Genomic DNA, 22,701 nt, shown 5'->3' with positions numbered 1-22,701 from the left:
TTACTGTATAAAAGGTAAAAAAAAAAACCCTTACAAGTAAAAATAGTCTACATCTGAAACTACATTTTTACCAGCAAGCATGGAAAATAATTATTTATAAATCACTGTGTCCACAAATTTTGCAGTGTTTTGATTACCATCAAGCCCATTAAATAGGAGGAAACACAGGCAAATATCTGCTAAGTGACTTGCCTGAAGTCATGGTGAGTCAGTGGCTGAAATAAGAACACAGTCCTGCTCTCCTGTTTTCCACTCCCTGTGTCCTCATCACTGATTCAGCAAGAATTCAGGCTCCACACCACAGATCTTCACTGGGTACAAGCTATAGTGATTGACAGCAGCTGAGGAGTGCAAGAGAGACGGAGATCCCCGCAGGTGGGTAACTGAAGTTTACGAAGGGCCGTCATTTTGGTATGGCAACATTCACACTACCACACAGGACATTACAAACCCGATTTAACAAGCTGACCAGTAAACTCACTGATCTTGTCTCACAGAAGCTGTAGTCTGGATCACTAACGCCCTTGTTCTTTCCTGTCGACTGTCAACTGTCGCTGAACTACATAGCCCATGACCCGGTCTCCTCTCTCCTCTGGCAGCAGAATAAATCTTTACAGTTAGAATAATATCTATGACTCTTGTATCAGAACTACAGAACTATCTGAAAAGGCATATTGATAAAAAATAACTTGCAGGGATTATCCTTTTAACTCAAATGATAAAGTATTGCATTTTAAGCAATTACCAATTTTTTTTTTCTTACTCTACTGCTAAGTGTTCTACAGACAACAGTTTAGTTACAGCTATGTTGCTATCATATGGCTCCTATCAATTCACATTTATAACACAAGGATTTATTTGTAATAAATAGAAAAATTCTGAATATTTTTTAAGTTTAAATTCTGGGTTACAGGAACAACCTACCTTTAATAATTCTTTGTGCATCTCAATTAAGTTCAATTAAATCACATTGCAGCAAAACATTTCAAACAGCCTTCAAGTGCACAAATTCTGATAGTGACTTCTGCAAAAGATTTTATTCTGAAATAAACAAAACCATTACTATTGGGGGGGAGGGGGATCAATCTCAGTGGAAACCTGTAGAGAAAAAAACTAACAACTGATTTTCAGAAGTGAGAGAAAATAAAAAAACGGTAAAATTATTTGTCTCCATTCCTAAGGGAGACATTTTGTCAGCATCCAAGGAACGTGTTCTCGTTTCACTGTCTGGCTGAAGCAAGTAGATCAGATTTAGTGGATAGAGAACTTCCTGCTGTGAGTTTCAATGTTTTGCTACAGATTCAGGGTAGGAAAGTAGGTCTAGAAACACAGCAATGTCACACAGACACTAAAAAATAAATGCCAAGCTGCAGTGTCTCTTCAGGACAGAGTTCATGTTTCTACATGTAGATTCCATTTTTATATAAAACAAGTCACTAAACTTACCTGCAGTGAAACCCATTATTGACTGTCTGGATTACTGCCTCCTAAATGTCATCTGCAGATTGTGGTCTGTCAGATATCAGATGATGATACATAAACAGCTGCTTAAAACCCTCTAATGCATAAACATAAGCAACCAAGGAAAGAATGAAATGGAAAAAAAAAGAAAACAAACATTCAAAGTTAAGCTTAATTTTTATTTGGCAGTAAATAAAAATCACTGTGGCAATATCCTACAAGATGATCACTGGAGTGTAATTTTTTGTTCGGTAGCTATTGGATTACAAGGAAAATTGAAGTATTTGTGTGCTTTTACTATACAGACCATCCAGAGCCATTACTTTTTTCTTTTACAATTTTTGTCTGCATTGCAGGCAAGACTGCATGGTTATAGAATCAGATCAGAGAATTTCCCATGATGTATATTGATTCAGAAATGAGATTTCAGGTAAATGTAAGGAGCCATTGGCACAGCTGTAACTACAAGTTTGGGATCACTGCAGTATCTGTGTTTGTTCCTTTGTGCAGTGTAAACCACAGTATTGTCTTAAATTAGTATATCAAAAGTTCATATGACAAGCAGAACTTCATCTTAACTAAAAGGTGAAAAGATTTTGCACGTTTGCAACAATTAAAATGTTTTCTTCCCCTTTTCCTGTTTCTCTGAGGTGCTTTTTAAAGGACTTAAAATAAATTTATGGCGAATGATCAGTATGCTGCATCTGAAATATTTTCTTTGCATATCAAAAAACCTACCAATTTTTCCTTCTGCAACACTGCAGATGCAAAAAAAAAAATTATTCTTAGTCATATTTCATGTTGTTGTACATACTTTGGTATACTTCATTACAGACAATAAGTAATATATTAGAAAGTGAACAACAAGGGAAAAATAATGAGTTTTGAAGTCAGTATTTTATTTTGGCACACTTTCTAGGTATTAAATAAGCTTATCATCTTTCTGTGCTACTACTTAATGCTTAAAGATCAAATTATATTTTTGGAAAGCAGTTATGTTCCAGCTTTGATTAGTGTAGCAAATGCTAATACGTATTTTTAAAATGCTTTGTATTGCATATTTCAAAGTATATTAAAATAATTTTTGGAAATGCAAATTTTCACTATTCATTGAGGTAAATAGGAAAAAAGATGCACCAAAAATGACTGAGAGGGATCCTGGGCTAAGGAACAATCCTGGATTCCTTTATTCAGGCAAAAGCATAAGCCACAAACAGGAACTTTGTCACAGAAATGAATTCATAAAACAACTGCCACCTTTCAGATTTCCTTCAAATCAATGCTCACACATCTCAGGGGAAAAAGGCAGCTGTGAATGAGAAGGAGGCAAAAGAACCTTAGCTGTCTGTAACTTAAAGTCCTTACCAACCTCTCACGTCCTCTAAGAGGTCCACATCTTTTTCCAGTCTAATGCCTTTTCACAGGCAAACATAACCACTGAACAACAATTACATAGGTCCACAAGTTATACATGTGATTACAGTATAGTGATATCCAAATTTCAGTAAAGTCAGCATAATTTACAGTCAAACTATGCAGGATGTGCAGAGGAAACCAATTCCCCAATCTATTATACAAAAGAGTTTGCTGAAAACATGAAGAAATCTTCTCCTGAGAGAAAAATCAGCAAAGTAGAAAAAATAAAATGCGCCTTCCTTGAATTTTATTTTGACTCTGCCTCTTCATCCACGAATTCAACTAGCGGAGCATGTCTGTTGGCCTGGGAACCTTCTTGGAAATTAACCTTTTTTATCACTCCTGCCTTTGGAGCCCTTATGGTGTGCTGCATGGAAACAGATCAATAGTGAACCAACAGAGTACTTTTTTTTCCCTCCCCTCTCACTCTGCAGGAAATGCTAGTATTACTCTTTGGTGCAATTAGAACATAACACCCTTAATTACTTCCTCTGACACTTGTATATTTATTTTAAACCTTCTGTTAAAACATTATCCTAGACCCTCTTCAAGTTTTCTCATCAGTATTTATTTTGGTAAGTATACTAGGGACAAAAATGCTATATAATGTTATATTTTGAAGTATGAACAGCTGAATGTTATTTTACTTCACTAATACTTTTTGTTATTATAATAAACACCAGGCAGAAATAATACAGTTTTAATCCAAAACGTTAATCATATAGCAGATTTGTTCCTTTAAGAGGAATCTGCAGATTTTCTAAGGATATTTCTGTTTGCTGGCCAGCAGGTGTCTTTATTTGGCAAAATCCAGATAAAATACAAATGCAGCTACTAGTGACAGTAGTGACATACCACTCCCCAAATTGGTCTATTTGCACTGTATCAGGTTAGTTTTTCATTAAAGTTTTGTTGCTTGGTAATTTTCTAAATGGGGTTAGTCTAATATCAAAACATTTCGTATCAGATATTAAATCCCACATCCAAGCAAGGATTCATTTAAATAATAATTTCCTTTCTAAATTTTACATTTTATATTTTAATAACACTGCAAAAAAAGATAACAACTCAGATAACGTCAGTCTGAGACACCAGCTGGAAAGGCACAAACATTTAGCATCCAATTGCAAATAATTTTGGGTGTAATTTTTTTAGTGCATAGATGTTGTCTTTCCGGTAATTTTAGTGTAATTTATGAAAGGACATGATAAGGGAAAGGCAAATTTTCTCAATAACATTAATTCTGCTACCACAAACTGAATTCTAAAATAAACTAATAAGCAAAAACTATAATTCAAGCAATTTGAGCCGTGGTCAAGCAATGTGACAAGATATAATGGCCAAAATACTAGTCCACTGAATGCCATGTGGACAATTACAAAGAGTGTTTTAGTGTGCTCTTGGTAAAACTTTATGTAAATAATAATAAAAACATTATGAACAAAAAAATCCTGGCCATATTTACAAAATCATCATTAGCTAAATTTCTGCATGAAGTAACTGCAGACATTACATATGCTTGTATCACAGACACTGAGCAAGAGATATACCTAGACAGTTTTCTGCTAGAAAAATGAAAGGGTTATTGGTGTCTTGGGAGGGGAGGGGAAGGACTGACAAAGCTAACCAAATGAATGTTAAAACATCTGCAGAATAGCATGGATTATATAATCATAATTTGTTAATAAAATAACAGCAAATATAATCCTCTCAAATCTAGTCACACACAACACTTGTTTTACAGCATATAAAGTGATACTGACATCTGCAAGCTGCAATCTCCACCATATTTAAATAATGCCACAAAAAATAATTAAATTATGACCACATTTTTATTTTCTCAGTAATTAAAACCTTTTATATGTCACTCACCTCCATTTTCATAGCTATCATAACCATTAGAGGGTCTCCGATCTGAACCTTATCCCCTGCTTTCACAAACACCTACAATTCAAGAGAAAATTGGGAAAAAAATCACTCATGTCTGTACCATTAAAAATCACCAGCTGGATTTTGACTAGCACAATCACAGCGATTACGGTTTTGCAAAAACAACCTCATAATATCTTTATTATTGTTGAATTGGGTATCTGAGTTCTCTAGATAATACTCAAGGGGAGTCAGAGGCTCTAGAAGGAGGTTCAGTAACAGCTAACAGGATGACCGAGAAGCCATTTATTTATCAAAGAAGAAACACTACAAGAGACAATGTATACGCACCCTTTCTGTGCTTAAGAGCTTCTATTTTGAGAGAGTACAGAACCTTTTCCTGGAGCCAGTCACTAAAGTTGTTTTTAAAACAAAATCCAGAAAGAAAATTGCAGGAGCCACCTATTTTTCATGCCATGCATCTGGCCTCTCATTCTTCTGGTTAGGTGAAATGGATCAAACAGCCTTTAACACTTCATGGAACTTGGACTTAGAAAGTAATTAAGATGAAGAAAAAAATTATTTAGGCAGTAGGATTACTTAATATTCAGATCTTCCAGAGCTCTAGAAAAAGATGACCAGAAGCCTGAAAAACTCCTGGATGGCTGCTGAAAAGTCAGAGTAAACAAGGCTTTTTCCAATTAGGTGAAGCCACACAGCACTGACATTTCTGCCTCTTATTCTTTCCTGGTACAGTACAGAAGCAAGCACCATTTCTGGAAGAGCGAACGTGGACGTATATTGGAGAATTAATTTTCTACCCATATTATTATAATTACCTTTTCAACTGTGCCTGTCATGGGCGCTACAGCACCACTTTGCATCCCCACTGAACTTACTGCAGATAAGTACTTGGGAACTGGAAGGCCAATCTGAGCGCTACCTTCCTACAGAAATGAAATCAATGACACAGGAGTTAACAACATAAAATAATACCACTATTCGACATACAGGGAAAGAACAAATCTGGCTTTATTCAAAATAGTCAACTGTTCAGGATGGCAGACTGCTGGTGCCAGAGCAGCAAAAACACGGTGGGCACGCTCACTACTTTGCCAATGTCCAAGTCTTTAAAAGCCACACCCGCTGCTGCTCAGGATTAGCAAAGAAGGAACTACCCATGTGAAAAAGCGGCTCAGCAGGGACCTTTGTCCCAAACCCACACCTTCCCTACTGACGCAGCAATAGGACACGTTTTAGAAAATGAGTAAAGACTGTCTGCACAAGGGGTGGGCAGGTTACTGCAACAAGACACAGACAATGGCATCTTCATTGCCAAGCATTGTCAATATGAGCGTTTCACTATCCACAATAAAATGGATTCAGTGGTAAGTTTAGAAAAAACTTGCACAGTCATTCAAAATCCCCTGATTCCTCTCAGACTTGCTACCCAGAGTTTCCCAAAGACTTGTTTTCCCCCCATCCTAAAACTCTTGTGATTTCTTCTAGGTCCCCCACCCCAGACTCCACTCTGATACCACAGGAAAACTGAGCTTTGCCATTCCAGCATGAATTATTTTGTCCTCATCATTGGAGCAGAGAAATTTTCACCGCATTCTGCTGAAAGCTTTAAGGGACTCAGAGCTAGAGGTTAATTATTGAAACTAATACATAATAATTTACTTATTCAGACTGCATTTTTATTGAGTTACTTTAGGGCCCTGTAATTTTTTTAAACTACAAGTAAAAGATTACCAGCCTAATTATGCAAATAAGGGTAACTCCTCTTTCAAATACATTATTCATGCAATGCAGATAATGCCATGGTAACTCATAATTCCAACTTTTTAATATTAGCTGAAGTTATCCTTCCTCAGACCAGTATCCATTTCTTTCGTATCATTTAATATTAAAAATTAAATACACTGAAATAAAAATACCAGTTACAAACACTTCCAAATAATTATCAGTTTGAAGTAATTGCTGCTGTTCTATGACAAACTTAGATACTTGACCATTCTAATATTTTGTGTTCTCTTCTCCCAAACCATCATTTGCAATTCTGATTCATCTAATTATATTTTATCTTTCTAAAAATAATTAATTTGCTCACTCACTGACCATAAGCAACTAACTTCTAATTATAGCTATAAATCCAACAAGTATCAAAACACTACGGGCCAACATAAGAATTTGAAATTATTATTCTCTTTCACATTCTCCTGCAACTTCTATTGTTCATTTACATGGATAAAACTCTAAAATTTTATACTTGTGATAATAAAGAAAAGAACTTTACCGGAAAGAAGAGATAAATGGTGTTGTCCAAAATGACCAATTTGGACTTACACACTGTTCCATTTACTGAAGACCTCAAGTAAACTGAATCACCTTCATTGAAGATCTCTCCAGAAATCAGAAACGTTTTATCTTGAATCTGAAAGTTAAATGTTTTTATAAGGACAACGCCTAACCCTTCATGAACTCTAATATGACAAACCAGAAGTTAGTATTTGTAATATACACTCATAGATTCTTCATAGATAATTACAGAATTTTAAAAAAATAATCTTTTAAAATCTTAGGTATCCTTTATTTTTCAATTAGCAGAATATATTCTGTATCCAATGCAATCATCTCAGGATATTAGCTAATATGCTCTCTGAGGACAATTTTTATCACAAACTATGCAAGAGCACCCAGCAAAATACAAAGGTATACTATTTCTCAGGAAAAACAAAAAACCAGAATATTCTGTTTAGTGATGCTAGTAGAGTCCAGTATTTTTAATTTGTCCTAGCATCTTGACTTTCTTCAAACTGAAAAATCCCTACTGTTTACCTCACATCACAAGCTTCCACAATGTTTTCCAAAAGACAGGTAACTTCCTCACTCTTGGAAGCTTAAAATACAAAAACTACAATGTATTCAAGTAAACCTACAAAGGACCAGAGGAGAGCAGTAATGGAGACAGTGTCAATTAGACACCAAAACTGCAGATGAAAGACCAAATGGAAAGGTCATTTATTTGTAGGTAACCCCTTCATGTACATCAATGGAAATTGCACCTCTGACACAACTTCAGAATATAAAGACAGTAAGGATATGAACATAAGTGCATCGCATTTAACTAAACTTTTTAGCTGTAAGTCTAACATCAGTAAGCAAAGAATCAGAGACTTGCTAGTCTTTCAGGGTGTTATGAATAGAGATGAAATTGCATCCTTGCCTGTATCAGAAATAGTGTGGCCAGCAGGAGTAGGGAAGTGATCGTGCCCCTGTACTCGGCACTGGTGAGGCCGCACCTTGAATCCCGTGTTCAGTGTTGGGCCCCTCACTACAAGAAGGATGTTGAGGTGCTGGAGCGTGTCCAGAGAAGGGCAACGAAGATGGTGAGGGGTCTGGAGAACAAGTCTTATGAGGAGCGGCTGAGGGAACTGGGGGTGTTTAGTCTGAAGAAGAGGAGGCTGAGGGGAGACCTTATCGCTCTCTACAACTACCTGAAAGGGGGTTGTGGTGACGAGGGCACTGGTCTCTTCTCCCAAGTAACCAGCGATAAGACAAGAGGAAATGGCCTCAAGTTGTGCCAGGGGAGATTTAGATTGGATATTAGGAAAAACTTCTTCACTGAGAGGGTGGTCAGGCATTGGAACAGGCTGCCCAGGGAGGTGGTGGAGTCACCATCTCTGGAAGTGTTCAAAAAATGTGTAGATGTAGCACTTCAGTATATGGTTTATTGGGCATGGTGATGTTGGGTTGACGGTTGGACTTCATGATCTTAAAGGTCTTTTCCAACCTAGTGATTCTGTGAAATTCAGTCTTCGTTTATAGTCGCATACTATTTTTCCCCTGAATGAAGACCTTATAACATGCATTGAAAGGATACTGCTGATCTGATACTGATCCCCGAGGAAAAAAATCCTTTGCTTGATCAGTGTCCTGTGCACAGGTGCAAATTAAGGGAACGCCCTGGGCAGCACTGTGAGTACTTGCCAGTTCCATGGCCCAGCAACCTGCTCTAGTTGATTGTCCTCAGGACACGTTTTGTAGCACTCCAGAGGCACGGTCCTCCTCATGATGAGCTCCCAATTCTGTTTCTCCACCCCTTACCTCCAGTTTCTCTCCATTTCCATCTCCACCCCCATTCTTCCTTCTTCCCTGGGAGTCCACATTCTCCCCAGTTGCACTTCCCCTCCCCAAAAGGCCCCACTCTACATTCCTTCCAGCCTCTTATTATTTTTTTCTAACATTACTTACATGAGGTAAGCCTGAAACATAAAAGCTCTCCTGCATTATGTATGTAATCAATACACTCAGAATAACCTGGGTATTATTGAAGGATGTGAGTTATATCAATATACTTACTGGTAGAAATAAGGGTATAAGGGTTTGAGTTACCCAACATGTGATTATACCCATGAAACCACAATAATTTTCTCACTATTTTTGTAGTATGCTCATCTCTATATAGACTAAGCAGTTCATAAATACTGACTTATTCTCATAATTCTCCCTTTCTGAATATTGGAAACAAGAAGCTGAACTAAAGAGAGACTGCATTCTCAAGCATGCAATCATTTTGGGTGCCAAATCTGAGATAAAACCCATTTTACTCCAGGTGATGCAAGAAGGATATTCAACACTCAGCAAAACACAACCCCCATAAGCCACACAATTAAAAGACTATCACACACACACACAAAATATCTATGTTTAAAGCATCTTCAGTTGTATCCTGTAGGATCTCTATAGTGTAGACAGAGAAAGAAACCAGTTCTATCAGGCATCATTCCATTATTTAACCAGATGATTTACTACTCTCGTCATTCTTCATCTCATTTGGTAATCACTTTCTGATTTCCATCTTAAAATAAAAAGTGTTCTCTTACAGATAATGCTCTAGAAAGCTTTTATCTATCCCACAGGAGATCCACCTCATGCACAGAATAAAACAGGAGTCCTGTGGAAAAAATGTCTTTTTAAATGCAGATTTAAATCTAACTTCCAATGTTTTAGAAAGACAAATTTAAGGAACGGAAAAATAAAGAGCAAGATCTTTAAATACTGGAAAAACAAATGCTTTTCTTAGCCTCATTTTTAGAAGCATTTTAGTAGCAATTCCATGCCAATCCAGCATCTACCAAAGATAATTTCAGGCCAAAATAATAGTCTACAACAATGGCTGCAAGCAAACCAAAAATAGAATCCTGTATTGGTAATTACCAAGCAACTTTAATACCAAGAGAAGTCTACAGGAAACTGATTCTTCTTTTATTTAATGAAATATCTGAAAAAATTGGGAGTTGTACCTGCATGTTGTATGACCCTTCTTGATTGTAACTTACAGCTACATCCACAACTGTTCAATAAAACAAAATATGTATATATGAGTAAATTTAATTATGGGATCTAGAGAATAATGACATACAAACAATATTTAGTCTATCTTTTTTTTATAAGAGACACCTTCTAATACCAAGAAAAGAACAAGTATTTTCAGATTAGCCTAGTACATACTACAGATTTCATGCTGAATTTTAGATACCTTGTTTTTCAAAGATGAACACCTGAAGTTATCCTCCGAAATCTATACTAAGTTACCTGGACAGAGAACAGATTTTTGATAGGAAAAAGTACTGAATACTTCCACATCAAAGTGAAATTTAAAAAAGAAAAAAAAAAACCCCACACAATGGCACTCAGCTCTTCTAAAAATGTCAACCTTATTAATTTAAATGATGAACAGTAGTGTCCTTTGAATTTGGTTTTTATCTCAAGATCTAAATGTGGATTAATCATACGATTCTGAGAATTCCTTGCTCAAATTGCATAAAATTCATACTGCTTCAATTTGCTATTTCTTAGCCTGAATTTTCAAGCACCAGTTGAAATGACTTTATCCATTAAGTATCTCCTCTCCCTCCATACGCTTTTTTATTAACTTACTGTTTTCCCCATCCAGCAGAGACAGTTTTCTAGTATAACATATATTTATCCTTCTACCAGTGCTGGATGCAAATGGCGAGAATTTATCTAAAACACAAAATATACAGATATTTTACTTTCATTCTACTTTGGCAAAACACAACATTTAGAACTTACACTATATAATCACTGTCCTACTATTACTACCATCATACTCATCTATTTATATTGCACATAAAAGACTGGGGAACCACTGTAATAGATAGTAACAATCCTTCACTCAAGCTTCAACACTGAATAAACTGAGGCTGTGTAACCTACAGAAAACATGACCCCAACAACAGCACTTACTAAAAACGACACTGACTGTTCTCCACAAACACATCCATGAAAAGGACAAGAAAGCATGGGAATTCAGCTGCAACATAGCAGATTCAGATTAACCTTTAGGTGAAAGTTCCAACTGTAAGAGTAGTCAAACATGGCAGCAAACTGCCTGGGAAGATTTTGAGGGGTTTTCTGTTACGTGGTGGTTTTGAGAATGGATCAGATATAGAGCTGTCAGATATTGCCCGATTAGTTCGTTGTCTCTTCAAGCAAGGGAAGTGTATGGGAATCCTTCCATCCCACTCTCCCATGTTTACAGGATAGTTTAAGTGGAAGAGGAAAGAAAATTAACAAGGTTGTTGGCAGCATATATTAGATTTATACTATATGTTGGTTTTGTTAACAGCAATCACATGCCACACTGGTATAGCCATTAACAGGTCAGAACTCAAGACTGTTCAGCTCCTGCTCATTCCATTAAACCTTACTGCCTCTTCCAATCCTAGCAGAGTCGATTTTACACCTCTAGAGATTTTGAGCCAACTGTTGGAGTAATAGCAACAGATACTAACTGTTTATGCTTGTAAAGAGCAAAGAGTACACAGTGACACTGTGTATGAATCCCAAGGTCCTTCAGACAGTGCCTATCTGAAGTGCTGTGGGAAGTAGTCTGTACATTACAGTGGTGATATATTCAATATCTGCCCCTTAACAAAAGTGTAGTCTGCTCTGTGCATAAATATCTGACAGATGCCAGAATGCAGAACCCTGAGCAGGCACAAAGTAAGGCAAAAAGGGAGCACACAAATTAAGTAATTGCAGATGAGCTCGCAGCACTGCCTCATCCAGTCACAAGTAAAATACAACAAAAGAATGATCCTTACCATCTGACTGATCTCTAAAAGCATCTGTTAGCATTTTCTCTTTCAGTATGAGTCCTAGAGCTGCCTGACACATAACTTCATGTGAGGTTGCCTTTTTGGTTGGAAACAGTTCATCATGGTGCTGAGGAATGAAATTAGTGTGCACATTTCCAGCCTCAAACTGTGGGTGTCCTGATAGGCTCAGTAAGAAATCAATATTAGTGCTTAATCCTACAATCTGTAAAGAGAAAGAAGCATATTGCCAAACTGAAATGAAGTTATGAATGAATACACAGCTTTCTGCTCAATTTATACATAGATGATAGATGAATCTTTCTTTAGACAGCACCATAAAAACACAAAGTTTATCAATAAAATGTAATTAATTCAACTGCTCTGTTTTATCACCAATTAAACCATTTCTTTTAAAAGGAAAAAAAAACCCCAAAACAAACCCAAGAGTAGCTTTCTCAAAAGCACTGTTTTCAAATATGCTACCTTTGTCCACTGCGAAGTCAAAGAAAGTTTCCCAGCAATAGTAATGGGAGGTAATTTCGGGAAAAAAAACCTACTGCTTTGGAAAACCATGCTCTGAGTATTTAAAAGAACATTCCAAATATGAAAAGTGCCTCTTAATAAAAATTAGTTGTAATAGTTTCAGATGTTCCATACTATTCAGATAATATTCCAGTATTCATAGTATTTGGATATTCCAATATTCAGATATTTTAATAGTAACAAATGGGAACAGTGTTATAAATTTCCTAGATACTATCCATCTCCTGTAGTGCAAAATACCTAAGCAAACAACATGAAAACAGAAATAATTATTTTAGAGCAATCAGTGAAACTGGTAATTATATTGTGCTGTCCACATTTATTGACAGAACTACTAAGAAAATAATGAAAAAAACCCATGGGAATTCTTACAGTAATCTTCATTTTTAGCTAAAACTATAGTGGGCCAAACATTTTCAGTACCTCAGTCATGTTTATATTGTCAATTTAAAAGTGTAAATTAATTCTGCACAAATACTATTCAGTCACACCTCAAGTCAAACTTTCTCAATTCCGCTTTTGAAAACAGATACAATACTGTAGTTTTTATAAGAGAATAAGGGACCACTTCTTAAAAAGAACTGACAGCATTAAAAATCTCCATTATTTCTTTACCACATGTATAGTCTGAAGATTTAATTGTTTCTATAAATTAGAAATTAAAAGCAAACATCATCTAACACAAATTCCACCTACAAATTCCTTGAAGTTTGAGAAAGCTCATGGTAGAATTGAAAATGTTGTTGTTTAGCCTTAAGCTTCTACAAAGTCCCAGCTGCATTACCCAACTGAACATACCAGAAACTTAAAAAAAAAAAAAAAAAAATCTATGTGTGAAACTGGACTTCACACTTATCTCTACTCACTCCACCAATGAAGACAGTTTGCAAATTAGGAAAAAATACAGCCTCTACAAACAATGAATCTGAAATGGTAGTGGCAATGCAGGCTCCCTCTTAGAAACCACTTTTGTTTTACTGTAGTATTTTGTCCATATTTTGTTAGCTCAAGATGTTCACAAAGTTAGCTCAAGATCTGAAATCACACTAGATTCCTTCTACTTACATTATATTGATGCAAACTGTATCGCAACTTTCTCAGTGCTGCCTGACGATCCTCAGCCCAAACAACTAGCTTTGCAATCATTGGATCATAATGAACAGAAACCTCATCACCTAAAATATATTAAAGAAATGCTGTAACACTTTCTGAAAGTTGGTAATGCATAGTACTGCACACCATATGGCATTAAACTCTTGACACAATCGATGGCCACATTTCTCTGTCTTCTTGAAGAACACTATCTTTATGTGACCTGACATTTCAATTCCAAGGACAACTTCAGTATAGACTTATAGAATTGATAAATAGTGATACAAATATAGTCAGCATGATCCACTGGAAAGTAATTTGGATACAGGTAAATAAAGAGGTAAAGAAAATATTAAATGATTGACCAGAATAACATGGACAATCACAAGGAAGAACAATTCTGTAGAGATTTGTCTTTATAACAACACCCTGTGAGACAAACTTATTTAGGCCAGAGGGAAATGCTTACAAAGAAAAGCTTTTGATGTTAAATATTTCTGATTACACCACTGCTTTCAGTTTTACCTTGTCTGACTCCAGTTTCTATCCTGGTGAAACTATCAGGTGGTGGGGTGGATAAGTGCAACAACGGCCCAGCTCCTGGCATAAAGTTATTATTAGGGTCCTCAGCATATATTCTAGCTTCAAATGCATGGCCTCGGAGCACAATCTCTTCCTGCATTAGGGGAATCTTCTCTCCTGCCGCAACCTGAAAAAAATATTTTTTTTTCTTTAATGCAGGATCAATATTCTGGACTGCCAGTGTATGAAATACTAAATATCTTTCTTCTAAACATGAATAACTAGAAACCACGTTAAAAAAAAGCTCAAGGAGAAAAAAGTGGTAGGTCATAAAAGGCTAATTCTGAAGTTACTCCTTCCTTTTCTCTGGGAGTCACCAAAGAATTTTGAATTATTAAGTAAACTGATCTCCTAGTATTTCACACAGCTAAAACATAACGGAAAAACAGTCTAAATTTTTTCTACTGATTATGTCAAAAATAATTAAATGTTTAAGTTAAAGCTTTGTCAACTAAGACAAGATTTTAACTAGAGAAAGATTGCTCCAAAAGCAGATGATAAAATGGAGTACTGGCAGCCAGCACTAGACATACGCTGTTGATTCTTTGTATACTGTGGGACCTGTACAATTTAGGGTATGTTCCTCTACGGGGATTTCTAACAATTTAAGAACCTTTAATGGAGAAGGAAACATTGTTTTATTACTCAAAGGAATTCACATTACAAATACAGGAATACCAAACACCAGCAACACACCAGTCTGAGACTGAAAAAACGGGGCTTTTCGGGACAAAATAGTAACAAGAAGCCTGCTGCAGTTAAGCACAGAGAAGAACTTTTACCAGGAAACTAAAATTTCCATCTACATGGGAAAATACAAGTTTCTATTAAAACATTTGTAGCAACATTTCATCTTCTTTTGAAGTGTCAGGGGTTTTCCATACTCTGCCTTCTGACACCGAACTATGGATTTCAGCAGAGACAGCAAAATATAACTTAAGTTTTCAAAGAAAGAGTAGTACTATACAGGTTCTCAAAAATAATCTCTCCAAGAACTGATAGACATTTCTTATCTATTGACTCATTAAGCCACATGCCAAGACTGAACCCTTCCATCTTATCTCTTTCTTCCAGTATTGTTTCATCCCTGCTCCAACTCAGCTCTCAATGCTCGATTTCCATTCCCAGATCAGGAAGCCAAAAGTTCCTCCTTTTTGCATCAGCATTTGCCCTTTTAGTTTTCTTTCTGGTTACATAAAACACTCCCCCACCCTATCTACTTAAGCTCAATCTGTGCTGCTGTCCTCACTTTTGAATTTATCTGAACAGAATTGTTTTTAATTTCCAGTTCCCCACAGTCCAAAACTTCCTGTTATCATTTGAACATGTGGGTAATCTCTCTGCAAATTGGGTGTGTGAGGAAATAGCCTCAAATCCACACAACTATACATTTATTCTAGAATGTGACTATACAGGTATAACACCAGACACGTTTTTGTGAAGAGTTTTCCTCCTGTAGCCTGATCCAAGAATGATTTTTTTGCGGCCAGAGATACATTTGAACTAAAGTTTAAAAAAATTTTCAGCATGGCAAGGGAAAGATCAAGACCCTACTCCTCACACTTTCCACATCCTCTATAGCCTCTCTAAATATACTTTAAAAAATGTTTTTTCCTACACAACTGGAAGATGACTTTGTTGGAATTCAGAGCATCTACACAATGCTCTGCAATCAAATACAGTAGTAAGATCCTTCAGAGCAAAGGAAACTACCCAATTAGCTGAATAGGAAATGAGGCTCTGAAAACATATCTGATCTCTCATAGTCAATATCAAAGAGCACTATTTACCAGACAAGAGGAACTCTACATGTAAAAATCAATTAACACTTACCCTAAGCTGCCATTCCACCAAGTCTGTTCCAGTGATCATCTCTGTAACTGGGTGCTCTACTTGCAGTCTGGTATTCATCTCCATGAAGTAAAAATTATGTTGGGAGTCCATAATAAATTCCACTGTTCCTGAAGTATTTAATAAAAAGGCACTTTGCCAAAACAAGACTTTTTCAGAATGCACACCTAAGACATTTAATTGATTTATGCCAGGACAAGACTTTTATTTCTAAATGAGATACACTGAATTTCATTAAACTCTATACAAATTATCTTAAAAGGTCACACAATTGAGGTCTGAAAACATAAGGATTGTTTCCTTGCACATTTACATATCCTGTGCTGTTTAGTAGCCATTATCCTCTACAGCAAGAGCTGCATTTCATTAGACCTGTAAAAATTGCAAGAAGACTCTTTAAAGTATTGTGTATATGTACAGGTCATGTAATTATTTTTTAAAGTAAGTATCCCAAGGAAGCAGTGAGAAAAGAAAAGCCACAAATAATTTTAGCAGGTTATTTTTCACCCGGGAAATAGCATGGACTTAACAGACAGTGAGCTGTGGCCGATTTCTTTTAAGGCTTTACTGTTTGACTATAAAGTATTATTCTTTGTATGCTGAAAGAGAAATTATTTTTCCCTTGCTCTGCTCAAACTTACTAACACTCATAATGCTTACTTTCCAACAACAATCTAGTTGATTATCTGCTCTGAAATTTTTTCTTTCTGCCCTTCACCTGCCACTAGCCTTGTGCTCAGACCAGGTATGCTAGTTTAAATTTGTAATTACACCAGAATAAACGATGTGATTACTTGCTTAAACCTCAAAAAAATTGGAGGACGTGTGTCATACTCAAACAATCAGATGCCATTTGCCTTGAGGGTTAAAGTCTTATTAAGTTAAAAGCATACCTCTGGAGCAGCCATACCTCCACAGACTTACCTGCTCCCACATAATTCACTGCTTTAGCTGCTTGGACAGCCGCTTCTCCAAGTCTCTTTCGAACTTCAGGATTAATTCCTGGCTGTAAATAATAATACAAAAGATTATCAATTACTGTGAATTTTGGTTATATTAAACGTACTATACATTAATATTTTGCAGTATTTAGCAACTGTAGTGAAATCCTTAATCAATTTTATACTTGAAATCTACAGAAGTTTTCCCTGATCCTAAAGCAAGTAATTTTTTCAATTAGAACATTTTCTGAATCAAAATTAAAACAAGTACTGAGAACTACAAATAAATCACCACCCGCTAAATCAATCTGATGGGGGTTAGTAATTACTTTAAAAATATGTCCGTTCATAAAAATGCAAGAACTTTCTGCTCACCCCTGGTGCCTCTTCAATGATCTTCTGATGTCTTCTCTGCACACTGCAGTCTCTTTCAAACAAATAGACTGCATTGCCATGCTGGTCACCAAATACTTGGACTTCAACATGCCTGTTTAATAATAATACATGTTTCAACATATTTCAGTAAAGTCCCAACCCTGTGACTGGCTTCACCCAAACAGACTTTGATCTTGTACACAGTCCTATACACTTCAGTAGGACTTACAGATTTAAGTGTCTGCTCTCAACTAGCCAAAATGTAGAAATGAGGCTGCTGTTATGCAGGATTTCAACTGTTTTAGACTTCCTCAATCTCCTTAATCAAATAGGATTCTAAATGCTAGCTACTGCAGTAAAACCTCACAGGCCATAGCATAAACAGGATACATATCTAAGGCTGCTACCTCTTTATTAGTTATTTCATTATAATAAAAGCAAAACCACTATTATTTGATAATGTTGATTTCCTTCATAATTTACTGTGTAGGAATTCACAAGAGACAGCAGCCCTGGCTCAAGAATAACATTATTTCAACACACTATTTCAGAGGACAGCTATTAGGTGGCAGAACTTCATTCTATGTATAAAACTAAGAAAAATCTGTCACTACTCCGATAATCCTCTGATACTGGCAAAAGAAATTCCCCAGGACTTTAATGAGATTTTTGTCATGCCGTCTGACAGCATAAGCAGGTCCTCAGTCTCTTTAGAATAAATGCTTTCTTTATAGTGATGCTTCAAGAAACACAGATGTAAAGTACAAGAGTATCAAACAGGCCTCTGTGAGAAGCTCTTTATAAAAAATAAGTTAGCTCAGTTTCCCAGGTCAGGCATGAGCTAAAGACTATCACTTCTGTTTTAAATATCAAAATAGAGAAAGATTAAAGAACTAGTTTAAGACACCTGAGGGCAGCAGAAACACCATGACAGCTTGACTCAGGTCTCTAGTTTAAGTCTTATAAAGTGATTTTTTTGTTCTAGATGTAAATCAAGTTTAGAAAGCTCACTCAAGGAGGAATATCAATGTCTTTAGATGTCACTGCCATGCCTCCCGAACAGTGGTATTTTAATTCTTATCATTCAAAACAAAGTCACTACAAGAAATTCAATACATTATAAACAATTTTGACTAAATAAACACCTGCCATAGTGCAAATAAAACACGCAAGGCCAATTTTCATCCTAAAGCAGTTATGTTTAACAGTAGAATAAACATCACAGTGTTTATGTTAAAACGTCTGTTTCTCACCTTGGATTATCTACAAATTTCTCAATCAGCATTGCATCATCATTAAAAGACTTCTTTGCTTCTCTCCTAGCTGATTCTAGTTGGTCCAGAAACTCCTCTTCTGAATGAGCAATTCTCATGCCCTAAAATAAAAGATGCAGATCTAAATGTCTAAAAATACTTGTTGCACACAAACAGGTACATGACTAAAACAGCAAATGAGCTTATCAACACCACTTTTCCCTTTTTTCTTAAACTTTAGCAAAATCGTGTATCAACTTCCAATAAGATAAGTCTACCAAGTCCCTCCGAAAGTGCCATTATAAGTATAAAAAATAGGTACTATCATTCGACTGATATGGATGAGTACAAAATTCAATTTTATTCTTAAATATCATAGAATTTTTCCCAGACAGGCAGAGAAAAACTGATTTCATTAAAAAATAAATATAGCCATTTTGGAAATAACTAGAATTCTCTTTCATGTGATTTTTATATAAATTTATTTCAGAGTAAAATCAGATTTAGACAGGGAATTCACCATACATTAAAATGTATCTACACACTACCATACTTAAATGGTATTTCTCATCACTTCTTATGCAACATTTAAAACTGTTAGCTAAAAAAGTCACAGAAGCTATTACAAAATAACAATTTAAAGTCATCTAATTTCACTTAAACAAATCCATAGGACAATTTTTCTGCTTATATGAATTGCTGGAGATCCACTGAAATAAACAAAACTCTTCCAATTTATACCAGCTACTTATCTTGTGCCTGATTGCACAACAAATGGAAAGGAGGCTTCATAGTGCTGGACTGGACATTAACAACAAATGTTAAGCAAAAATTGTTTTCCAGTTAATCTGTCTTCAGAGATTTCTTTTAGCATATTCAGTTACAGAAACCGAGACATCACAACTTTACACCATGTGATAAACAGATTAGTTCCTTTACCTTTCCCCCACCTCCACGAACAGCTTTAATCATCACTGGATACCCTATTCTCTTGGCATGTTTCTTTAGACACTCATCTGATTGATCTTCTCCATGATAACCTTCAACAACAGGAACGCCAGCAGCAGACATTATAGCTTTGGAAGTGCTTTGACAGAATAGTTTTATGTTTAGAATGATAATAATATTTTTTCTTTCTTTACGCTCCAAACCTGCATATGTTCCCAATGTTAAGTCTCCTCACAAAAGTAGTTCCACTGATCTCAATGGGACTATTTACATAAGTGGGTTACATATGACTCGACTGGAATTAATCAGATGTTTCAAATAGGGATTTTTTTTTCCTCCAAGCCCTCCAGATTAAAGTGGTAGTCTGTTTCAGGCTTACTCTTCTTTCCTATCTTTTGACCCACATTATGGAGGCTAAAACCTAACATTTTCAAATTACAACACTGTATCCTGCCAAAACTATATTTAAAGTTGTACAAAGGCAAAACTCTTTTCATGATACAGGCTGGATTCACACCATACATAAAACAATCATGCGTAACAACTATAAAATATGCATGCAAAGCTAGTTAAATTACAGAGGTAATTTACTCTCACTTTAGGAAGAGATAAAAAATTAATTCTCTGAAATTAATATTACACAGTTCATGTGTTAGTAATAACCTTATTTCCATATTCTTGCTTTATACTTCACACCCTGGAAACATTTCTTTGATCTAAGTAACTAAGAATAAGATCCTCTGTGATGAACAAAACTTATCACCCCATTTTACGAGCCACTATAACCCCTGATGACACAGTGTTTCCTTTCCACTGTTCTTTTGACCGATATAGAAGACATCCAATTTGACTGCTGAACACTATATAGTGGCCTATATAACACTGCAATACCCCAATTCTGGAAAACTAGAATCAGTTAGGTATTTAATTACTAAAATTAAAAATTTAAAATTCCTAATATAAAATTCCTAACAACTGAACAATCTTGACTGTTTCTATGCCTACAGTAATCCCACATCTATAAACCTGGAGTTTATTCCTTTGAAGGAAGCCATAAAAATAAAAGACAATTAAAATTGACAGAATAAAACAATTACGGAGCAACTGGTCACTTGTTAACAAAATTAGCTTTGTCAAAGTGTAAATTGCATAACCAAGTAACAAATCAGAAATAGATACCTCTTAATACCCATATCTCTGATAGCAGATGAAGGTGGACCTATGAAGATGATTCCCTCCTGCTTGCACAACTCTGCAAACTCCGTGTTTTCTGAGAGGAAACCATAACCTGGATGAATAGCCTAAAATAGAATAAACATTACCAGCCTATGTTTGTGTCAGTTTAGCTTAGAAAACCCTGAAACTTCAGTAGAGTGGTAAGGAAACACAAGAGGGAAACACCATCGGTAAAAATAAAGAACTAAAGAGCATGGAAGTAACAGAGATTTAAGGTCATGATCTACTTACCTGTGCTGCTGAGACCTTGGCCACCTGCATTATTTTCTCCATGGCCAAATAACTCTGCTGTGAGGGTGCTGGACCAATGCAATATGCTTCATCTGCCTATTACAGAAAAAATACATGTAACACAGACTGTTTATTAGGCAATAAAAAGCAAATTTAACTGAATTTCTGAGCTAATTATATTATGAGACTGCTAGCATGCAACAGTTTAAATCACCGCCGCTCTTCATGGAGCAGCTCAACTGGGTGAAACAAATTCCAACTTTCTTCCTAAAATCAGAGTCCATTCTCTAACCCCACATGGCTACTCTGGAGTTAGAGCGCCAAACTTTAATGCACTTCCTGTAGAGTTGTCAGGTGCCGAGACAAAGACTAGGCAAACTTCACTGATTCAAGGAAAACTTGGAAGTAACTCTACAGAGGTGAAAACCAACTGCATTAGCACACACATCTACTTTTACATTGAACTTATTAATAGGAAATATTGTTGTGAATGAACGTCAATCACAAACTTAATGAATATACTTCACCATTGCTACATGCATGGAATTTCTGTCTGCTTCACTATAAACTGCTACAGACTTCACACCCATTTTCTTTGCTGTTCGCATCACTCGGCATGCAATTTCTCCTCGGTTTGCGATAAGAATCTTCCCTATGTTGTGACCTCCTGTTTAAAAGAATGAAGCACCGTAAGCAATTTAAAAAAAAAAAAAAATCCTGAAAAACACTCCTAGAAATAAAGCTATTTTTAAATTCAGATTTCTTTCTTATGATTTATAGTGTTTATGCACTTCTTCCAATAATGAAAAAACACATGCTTCACCCAAAAGCATTCCCACGCTAGTCTTAGAAGTTTTTCCTTAGAGTCCTTATGCAGAAGTATGTTTAATTTAAGTCTTTTTTTCTTTTTAGAATCCAAAAAATGTATTCTAATCCTAAAACAACACTTAAAACATAGAAGTTGATGTTTATATTTTTACTGTGTACTCTCTGGACCAACTAGGAAACAATCAACACCTGTGTCTGCCCCACCCATAGAAGTGAATCACGTTTCTTCGAAGATCACTGTTACCCCTTGATACACAGTCACAAAGAAAAAATAAGGTATGAAGTTTTTTGTTTGTTTTTAAACAGTGACTTACAAGGTTCTACTAAGTTTCATGACAGCAGTTACAACATGATAAAAATACAAGGCTAGCACAGCCAGAGACCTCACAGGCAGAACTAAATAGCTTAAAACTAACTAATAAAATAGAAATAGATCTCTGAATTCTAAAACGTATCTTTTTAGACAACATGAAAACAGGGTCAGTTTAAATCATCTTGCTAAATGATTTTTAGATTCCTTCATATTTTGTTTGAATACCATAATGCATAAAAACAATTGTCATAGACTTTGCAACATTTATATCAGAAAAAGACTCAGAGGAAAACATCACAAAAATAAGTAGGTTTTTTTTAAGTTGAGTATACCTAGATATGACAGCTACAATTGTTCAAAATGTTGTTTACACATTAAAGGTGATTTCTGTTCGGTCAGCTAGAGACTACTGTTTTCAAAAACTATACAAATATTGAATATTTATTTAAAATACCCTACAGTTTTTCAGCAACTAATGGTCTAAAAGTAATTGTAAAACCACCCACATTACACAAGCAATTAAGCCTAGTAGCTAAAGTTAAATTTCATACCTATCGTTGAGGCCCATTTCACAAATCTTTGCACTTGGTTCCATTGCCTGTACAATTATAAACACACACAGGTGTTACACA

At 35.7% G+C, this 22,701-nt stretch overlaps 1 protein-coding gene across 1 annotated transcript; it reads right to left on the bottom strand.

The window, feature by feature from the left end:
• Positions 1 to 3,124: 3,124 nt before the first annotated feature.
• On the bottom strand, positions 3,125 to 21,581 carry MCCC1 (methylcrotonyl-CoA carboxylase subunit 1; the record flags this gene model as incomplete). The annotated part of the gene is made up of 17 exons (XM_082003333.1): positions 21,456 to 21,581; positions 20,929 to 21,024; positions 20,641 to 20,762; positions 19,453 to 19,600; positions 18,514 to 18,635; positions 17,261 to 17,372; positions 16,869 to 16,950; positions 15,927 to 16,054; positions 14,037 to 14,220; positions 13,485 to 13,594; positions 11,883 to 12,099; positions 10,693 to 10,779; positions 10,056 to 10,105; positions 7,046 to 7,183; positions 5,586 to 5,693; positions 4,750 to 4,821; positions 3,125 to 3,244 (listed from the first exon to the last, which is right to left on the bottom strand). Exons 1-17 carry the CDS (start codon positions 21,534 to 21,536, stop codon positions 3,125 to 3,127), a joined length of 1,977 nt encoding a protein of 658 aa, XP_081859459.1. The 5' UTR covers positions 21,537 to 21,581.
• Positions 21,582 to 22,701: the final 1,120 nt, after the last annotated feature.

Source organism: Phaethon aethereus (genome assembly GCF_964289735.1).
Source record: "Phaethon aethereus genome assembly, chromosome: 9".
NCBI lineage: Eukaryota > Metazoa > Chordata > Aves > Phaethontiformes > Phaethontidae > Phaethon > Phaethon aethereus.
Note: the sequence above shows the minus strand (reverse complement) of the source record. Positions and strands in the feature narration are given on the sequence as shown.